Below are 9,381 nucleotides of genomic sequence, written 5' to 3' on the forward strand. Positions count from 1 at the left end.
TTTTTTTTTTTTTTTTTTTTTTGTTCGTTGTGGTCCAAAAATAAATATTGCTTGGATAAAAATGCAACTATTTCGTTGAAAATTCGAAAATTTTTGTTGAAAAGTCATACTTTTTGGTTGTTGATTTTGCTATTTTGTTGAAAATTTAACTATTTTGTAGCAAATTTACTTTTTGTTTAAATTTAATATTCTGGTATTAAAAAGAGAACTGAAATCTTTTCTGGATGATAGTTCAACTTTTTTTTAATTTGTCGTTTTTATTATAAATTCCATTTAGTAGAGAAGTCATCTTTTTTTTTAAAATTCATTCTTTTTGGTTGAAAAAAATTCATATTTGAATTTGAAAAATCAACTGGAATCTTTTTTCGATGAAAATTAAACTTTTTTCATAAATATACATATATATATATTTTTTTTAAAGAGAAATTTCATATTTTTGGGGTAAAAATGCAACTATTTGGTAGAGAATTCAAAAATTTGGTTAGTCATCCTTTTTGGTTAAAAATTCGTCTTTTTGGATTAAAAATTCCATTATTTTTGTAGAAACTTATTTCTTGATTATACATTCATTTCTTCTTTAATGTATATATTTTTAGTTGAAAATTCATCTTTTTGGTTGAAAGTTTAACTATTATGTTAAAAATTATTCTTTTTAATTAAAAATTAAACTGCTTTGGCAAACAGCAAAGTATATTGTTCAAAGTTTATTTTTTTGATTGAAGGCTTGTTTCTTCGGTATAAAATTTAACTCTATTCGAAAAGCCTTTCTTGGTTAAAAATTAAATTTTTAACTGAAAATATAACTTTTCCGTTTTTTTTTATATTGATCTTTTTAGTTGAAAATTCTCGTTTTTTCGTAAAAAATGTAAATTTCTTGGTTTGAAATTTAATTTTGTTCAGTAAAAATGCATCAGTTTAATGAAAATTAAATTTTTTACCGAAAAGTCATATTTTGGTTTGAAAATTCAACTCTTGTCGAGAAAATTCGTATTTGCCATACATTTTAAACAATTTAGATAAACTTTTATTTCTTTCTTGAGTGAAAAACCTTTATTTGTTGAAACTTCGTCTTTTTGGTTCTAAAATTCTTTTTTTTCTTGTTGTATAAATTTCATGTTTTTTAATTGAATTATAAACTATGACACTTTTTTGTTGGGAATTCATCTTTTTAGGTTAAAAATTCAACTATTATGTGCAATATTTAATCATTTTGTTGAAAATTTAAGTGTTTTGTTAAAAAAAATCATCTTTAATAGTATAAGACACTTTTTTGTTAAAAATAAATTAATAGATTTGAAAAATATGAATTTGTGTCAGAAATACTGTTTTAGTTCGCGTATAAACAGATTAAAATAAATATTTTGTTATTCTGGTATTTAAACATTAATGATTAAGGTAAATGAAAAATTAGTCAAGGAATAATCAAAGAATTTCGAAAATGAACTTCTCGTACCCTGCCTAAGTTTTAAACAAAGCACATCAATTTTTAACAAAATATTTAAATATTCCACCAAAAAGATTAGTTTTCTACCAAAAGAAACATTTTTCGTACAAATTACATAAATTTTCAAGCAAATGATTTAATTTTTTAACTAAAATACATCCATTTTTAACAAAAAATGGAATGGGTCAAACTTTAATTTACAAAAAATCCATTTTTAATATAAAAGATGATTTTTTTCAAACAGTTAGTTAAATTTTCTTTTATAATTTAATTTTTATTCAAAAAATAAATTGTCAACTAAATAATTCAATTTTAAACAGAGGAAATAAATTTTCAAATAAAATTGTGAATCTTGAAATAAAAATCAATTTTTAACAAAGTAGTTTAATCAGAGTTCAACTTTTGACCAAATAGTTGAGTTCCTACCAAACTGTTGAATTTATAACCAAAATGATGTATTTTTAAAGAAAAATAGAATAGTTGATTTTTCAGTTTAAAAAATGAATTTTTAATCAAAAAATGCTAATTGTGAACAAAATAGTTAAGTTAAGAAAAAGAGATGAATTTTCAATATAAATTGTTATTTTCATAGAAAAAAATTAATTTTCATGAAAGTTGTTCAATGTCCAACAAAGGAGTTTAATTTAAACTAAATATGTAATAATTTATATTTCAAGGAAATAAATATTTTCATTTTCAATCAAAAGCAGTTTTATTGAGCCAAAAAATACGAATTTTCGAAAAAATAGTTGAATTTTCAACCAAATCAGTTGAAGTTAAACCAAACAATTGAATTGGTTAATTATTAAAAATAATTAATTGGTAGCCAAGACGATTAATTTTCTACTAAATAGACGAGCTATCAAGAAAACATATAAATTTTTAATAAATAGTTGAATTTTCAACCAAAAAGAGTAATTTTCTACTAAAAAGGATGATTTTTTAAAACAAAAAACAACAATTTATGTGAACAACAAATGGAATTGGTTAAATTTGCATAGAAGAAATTTACTTTTGATTAAAAACACGCATTTTTTATAAAGCAGTTTAATTTTCAGCCCAAAAATATGATTTTGCAATAAAAAAGGTAGTTCTCTACCAAGCAGTTAAAAAGTTGAATTAAAAAAAAGACGAATTTTCCAAAAAGTTGTTGAATCCTTAATCATTCTAGCGGAAATTTTTAACCATGAAGATTTATTTTCCATCAAAAACGACGTTTTCTCAACAAATTACATAAATTTTTAACCAAATAATTTAATTTTTCAACTGTGCTAGATCCATTTTTAACAAAAAATTGTATAGGCTATCATTAAAGAAAAATTATTTTCAATAAAAAACGCATTTTCCACAATATAGTTTAATTTTCAATTCGAAAATATAAATGCTCATCAAAAAAGGTCATTTTCAACCAAACAATTAAGTTTTAAACTAGAAAGTTAAATTTTCATGTTATAAAAAGATTTTTTTTAATTCTACAAAGTTTTTTCATTTTCAACAAAAAAAAATAAATAAATTTTGAACTAAAATGATGAATCTTGAACTAAAAAAAAAATTCACAAAGTAGTTCAACTTTCGACTAAATAGTTGATGTTCTACCAAATTGTTGCTTTTACAAGCAAAAGGATGATTTTTCAACAAAAATAGAGTAGATGAAGTTTCAATAAAAATTATGAATCTTTTACCAAACAAACAAAAAATGATCAAGAAAGTTGTTCATCTTTCAACCAAGGAGTAGAATCCAACGACCAAATTTGGACCACAACGAATAAACAAAAACAAAAAATTCTATTGTAATCTGAAATTTTTTTCAGATTACAATAGAATTTTTTTTGTTTATTCGTTGTGGTCCAAATTTGGTCGTTGGATTCTTATTTTTAACAAGAGTTTGCATCAATTTGATTATTGGACGTTAAAAAGTATTTTTGATTTTGATTTTAATCTAATTTAAATTTCTTACATTTAAAATTTTAAACCTAAAAAGATGAATTTTCAACAAAAGATGTTATAAGTGTTATTACAACCAAGAAAAGATTTTTATTTTAAATCAAAAACAGTTTAATTTTGCCAAAGGGACGAACGTTTTCAACCAAATACTTGAATTCTCAACTAAAACAGATCAATTTTCAAATAAACGTTTAGAATAATCGAATTTCCAGTTTAAAAAAATTATAATTTTGTACCAAACAAATAACAAATGTTGAACAAAATAGTTCAATTAAAAGAAATTAATTTTCAACTAAAGAGATGAATCTTTAACTAAATATATGAATTATAAACAAAGTAATTCCAATTACATCTAAATAGTTGAATTATTTCACTAAATTGTTGATTTTTTTTTACCAAATTGTTGGGGTTTGTATCAAATTGTTAAATTTTTGGCCCGAAAATACGCATTTTCTATAAAATAGTTACATTTTCAAGCCAAAAAGAGACATATTCAACAAAATAATTAAATGTTAAATAAAAATGTAGATGAATTCTTAAATAATTTGAAACAAAACTATTGATCAACGGATAGAATTTGATAAAAATTTCGAGATTTAGAGGCCTTATGCGATTAAGATTTAATATTTTTCATGAGAAAATGTTTGAATATAGTTTGATACACGCCATGTTCAATTAAGATTTAATAGAGTTTTAATGAGTAAAGCTTGATAGAAAATTAGAAGCTTTCTCGGCAAATTTTGTGCCTGATTGGATTTGAATTCTATTAAAAAATCATTTTTAAATTTATAGGAATTTGGAATAGCATATTTGGTAGGATTCAATTTAATTTGTATTTTAAAAAAAGGAATTATTGCGATACTGGCCTGTTTTGCTTTGATAGAAATAAATATAAATTAATTAATGATTATCTAAATATTTATTTTGATAGCCCTATGAAAAGCGTTTAATAGAAATATAAAGGAATTTCTTTTGAAAAGTAATAATTTTGTTATCATCTGTTAGAGCTCCTTCAGAGAATATTAAAATGTTATGAATTTTATAAACTGAAAGAAAACATAATTTTCCTAAAAATTGGCCGAATAATGATTTTCATTGTTTAGTTGATTATTATTCCAAATTTGTTTTCATTATTAATATTCAGAAAATAAATTTGAAGGTAATTCAGGATTTTTATCATTATTATTTGTAGGTGAAAACATCTAGTTTACCGAATTATGGAACACCAAAATCGAGACAAGCAAGTGGATTTCGATCCCCAAGTTTACCGCGTCGACTGGGTGTAAAAATGGGAACTCGCGCTATTTACAGCAGCAGTAACCATGTGCACAGGGATTCCTCTCTTGCCGACGATTTAGAATCTCTGTCTCTAAAATCAGACACAGCTTCGTCGATGCAATCAACCCCAGCACGGTCGGTCGATTCACCCATGCCAGAGGCTTATGTACTGAGTAAGTTAACAAAATTTCACTTTCAAAAAAAAAAAAATATTATCTATTTTAAACTAAGGAGCGATTATAAAAAGCAGGTATTTTTCACTCAAAGGAGAGGGATGAAAGGACAAGATTGTGAAATCTAAGTCCTAAATTCATTATTTTCTAGAAACTACTTTTTTTATTTACTCCCGCTTTTTGAAAATCAATGTTATTCCATATTTCAAAGCAAAGCGAACCTAAAAATGTATATTTAAGGGATTTTTGAAAGGTATCTATTGTTTTTAATTGGAATTTTGGAAATTTAAGCCTCAAACGGTACACTCGTGCGAATTCGCACCCGACGTTTTTTCATTTTGTTGTCATTTACACAAAGACGTCTGTAGCGGATGATCCCCAAATATATTAAATATATATGTTAAATATGTGTGATATATGCTAGTTGTTTATTATATGTTCAATATATTAAATACTTTATATTAACATTACAAAGATTTCCATAAATTCCCAAAGATTTCCAATATTTAACACAGATTTCCGATAAATTTATAAAATTTCACAAAGATTTCAATGATTTTCTAAAGATTTTACAAATTTCTCAATTATTGACAAATATTTCAAAAATATTTTTAAATATTCCGCACAGCTTTGAAAGATTTCAGAAAAATTTCACAAAGATTTGAACGATTTTCCAAGGAGTCGAAAAATTTCACAAATATTTCGAATATATATGTAAGAAATTTCACAAAATATTACCAAATATTGTAAAATTGTTTTTAAATACCAAAGAGTTTAGAAAAATTTCAATAATTTTTCCAAGATTTCACGAAGATTTCAGATACATTTTTAAGATTTCATAAAGATATCAAGGATTTCCTAAAGATTTTAATGATTTCACAAAGATTTCGAATAGATTTAAAAGGTTTCAAAAAGACTTAGATGATTTCCATAATTTAACAATTATTACCAAATATTTCGAAAATACTTTAAATATTTCGCAAAGATTTTCAAAGATAGCAGAAAGATTTCTCAAAGATTTCCAAAGACGTCAGAAATATTTTACAAAAATTTTAATGATTTTTCCAATGATATTTCAAAAATATTAAAAAATATTCCGCAAAGATTTTCAAAGATTTCAGAACAATTTTTTCAAAAATTTGAAAGATTTACTAAAAATTCCAAAAATTTCACCAAATTGTCGTGTAGATTAAAAATATTTCACAGAATATTACCAAATATTGCAAAAACATTTTTAAATATTCCGCACACTTTTCCAAAGATTTCTGAAAAATTTCACAAAGATTTAAACGATTTTCCAATGAGTCCACAAATTTCACAAACATTTCGGATAGATTTAAGAAATTTCATAAAATATTAACAAATATTTCAAAAATATTTTTAAATACTTCGCAAAGATTTCCAAAGATTTGAGAAAGATTAAAAATATTTCCCCAAGATTTCTCAAAGATTTCAAATGATTCGCAAAGATTTCAGATAGATTTTCAAGATTCTATAAAGATTTCAGTGATTTCCTAAAGATTCTGTAAAGATTCCCTAAAGATTTACAAAGATTTTGGATGGACTTCAATGATTTCCATAATTTAACACTTATTACCAACTATTTCGAAAATACTTTAAATATTTCGCAAAGATTTTCAAAGATATCAGAAAGATTTCCCAAAGATTTGCATAATTTCACATATAGCATCAAATATTTCGTAGATTTTCAAAGATTTCGCAAAAAATTGTCAAAGATTTTACAACGACTTTAGTGCATTATTTAATATTTCAAAGATTTAAATAATTTCCTAAAGATTTTACTAAAATTTCAATGATTTTCTAGGGATTTAAAGAATTTCAAAAGATTATAGAGATTTTAAGGAATTTGAAAAGAATGTTAAAGTTTTCAAATAGTCTCGTAAGATTTTAAATATTTTAAATATTTTAAACATTTCAAAGAATTTCATAATTTGAATGTATGGAAAAGTCCATCAATTACATAAGGCTGGCGTTTATCACTTCCCCCTCGCTATTACCTAATATTATATATTTATTACGTAATATATCAATTATTTTTACTGTAAACAAGATTTTAAGCGATTCCCTGTTGGAAATTGAAAGCTTGAAAAAGCTAGAAATTGGGAATAAAAAAAGAGAACCTGTCTCAATGGCTTACTTTGAATCCCTAAAACGTTATTTTTCCTATCCCCAATCTCAATAATTTTCTATCGCTTTCTCTTTCTTAACTGAGGATCCTTATATTTTCTCTTTTTTTTCTTATCCTTTTCTATCCCTTAAAATTCGCAAATCTATTTAAAAGTAAGGGAATTTATTAAAAAAATTAATTTGACGTTGACCACTAATCAGAAAGACAGTATGGTACAAACTTCAAATTTATTTATATTTATTAGTAATAAAAATATGATAATATTATTAATATTTATTTATTAATAATTCCTAAAGATTTTGAGATTGATTTTCTTAAAACATTTTTAGAAAATTTTTTAATGTATTAAAAAAATAGAGAAGACTTTAAGGCAATTCTTTAAATTTTTTAGGATTTAACAAAATTTTGGGTTATTTATTTTGCGGGGCGTCAAGGAAATGAAAAAAAATATTCTTAAGATTCATGAGACAATTTAAAATTATTTTTTTCTCAATGGATTTCTAGAAAAAATTAAAAAGATTACAAAACCTTTACAATTGTTTCCTAAAATTAAAAAAAAAAAAAACTAAAAGATTTTAAAGCAAAAATTTGCCATGATACATAATTTTAGAAGAAATTTGAGTAAGTTTAAGGGAAACTTAGAAGTTTGAGAACAATTAAAAAATAGTAAAAACTTAAAAGATATTTTAGGAATTTTGTAAGGTTTCAAGAAAATGAAAAAAAAATTAGGATCCTAAGAAAAATTAAAAAGATTTTTTATTTTGAAAAATTAATTTGAAGAGAATATTTTTAAAGATTTCAAAACTTTTAAAAAGATTTATAAAATTGTCAAAGAAGGATCTGAGAGATTTTAAGAAAATTTTTTATTTTAGCATTATTGAAAAAAAAAGACGGACAATTTGAATAATTTGAAAATATTAATAATTAAAAAAAGAATTTCTTAAGATTTATGGAAAATTTTATTTCTTTAAATGAACTTCAAGAGAAAACAGAAAAAGATTTCAAAACATTACAAAAGATTTTCTTAAATTTCGAAAAAGAGTAGAAGATCTTAGAGAAAAATTTTACATTTTTTAAGATTTAAAAATATAAAAAAATTAAGTAAATTCAAGAAATATTTAAAAGATTTGAAGAGATTGAATAAGAATTTTTAACTGTAAAATATTTTAAAAAATGCAGATTTTTTAAAAGATTGTAAACCAAAACTTTAGAAGCTTAAAAAGAGTTTTTAAAAGTTTCAAGTCCATAAACACCCTTTTTTTTAATTCCTATGGAAATTTTCATGATGTAAAGGCAATTTTTTTACACTTTGAATTATTTAAAAAAATTTTAAGAATAATTTGAGTCAGCTAAAAATATTTTTAGGAATTTAAGAATTTTTACGAGAAAAAAAACACTTTTTTCTCATTAGATGCCGATATTAGATCAGCAAACGAAACTTTCCGGATACCGGACGAAGAAACGATGTCCCCGTCCCTTGCGGCTCGTCTTGAGGAAATGTCTTTCGCTGAGGAGCGAATCCTGCATGTAATAAAACTGGAACGGGGTGATGGTGGCAGTATAGGGTTGCAAGTAACCGAGGGTAACGACGGTGGAGTTTATGTTCAGGCCGTTTCCGTCGGAGGATCGGCCGATATGGCCGGAAACGTAAACAAAGGTATAAAACCAAAGCTGCTTAAACGAGGAGCTGTACTGAAAAACAGTTAAGCATTTCGGCTTTATTCATTTAAGCTTCTTTTCTTAACAGGCGACAGAGTGGTTGCAATAAACGGTCAAAGTTTGATGAATCTCGGGTACGAAGAGGCTCTTAAACTTCTTCAGAGTTCGTCGGAAACTGTGGAAATGGTGCTCTCTCAAGTTACTGCTAACAAAAATGAAAACCAGAAAAAAAACGAACAACGTATGCCTGGCGCCAATAATTACCTTGAGTGAGTATTTGAATTTTGTTCAATTTTACCACAAAGCCATAGAAAAGTTAGTGGAAGTAGCTGCACCCCTACAAAAAAGGTTTCATAGCCTGTTTAGATTTTAAGCAAATAGTTCAAATCTTCAGCTTTCATATTTTCCCTCCCCTACTCCCTATTTTCCCCTATCCTCTTATAATATCCTCTTTCCCCTACCCTATCCTCTTTCCTACTTCCTATCCTTTGCTCTACTTCCCCTCTTATTGCATAATTCTGTTCTTCCTGGTTTCCACTTCTCCTACTCCTTCCTCCTCTACTTTCTCTTCCTTCATTAATTCCCCACCTCACCCCTTCCAGCCCTCCCCAACTGCACCCAGCTATCCTATACCCAACCCATTACTTCCCTTCCTCTCTTTTTATCATTTCCTACGCTTCCCCTTCGCTCCTTTCCCCCAGTTTTTCCTCACTTGCCATACTTCTTCACTCCTT

General features: G+C 25.4%; 1 protein-coding gene across 1 annotated transcript in view; it reads left to right on the forward strand.

The window, feature by feature from the left end:
- Positions 1-9,381, forward strand: part of LOC117179003 — a 107,342-nt gene that overhangs the window by 74,971 nt on the left and 22,990 nt on the right. The window contains exons 11-13 of the mRNA XM_033370613.1: positions 4,581-4,839; positions 8,400-8,645; positions 8,736-8,916. Of these exons, the coding sequence (XP_033226504.1) occupies positions 4,581-4,839; positions 8,400-8,645; positions 8,736-8,916 (686 nt within the window). The remainder of the gene's footprint in view (positions 1-4,580; positions 4,840-8,399; positions 8,646-8,735; positions 8,917-9,381) is intronic.

Source organism: Belonocnema kinseyi, chromosome 8, assembly GCF_010883055.1.
Source record: "Belonocnema kinseyi isolate 2016_QV_RU_SX_M_011 chromosome 8, B_treatae_v1, whole genome shotgun sequence".
NCBI classification, from domain to species: domain Eukaryota; kingdom Metazoa; phylum Arthropoda; class Insecta; order Hymenoptera; family Cynipidae; genus Belonocnema; species Belonocnema kinseyi.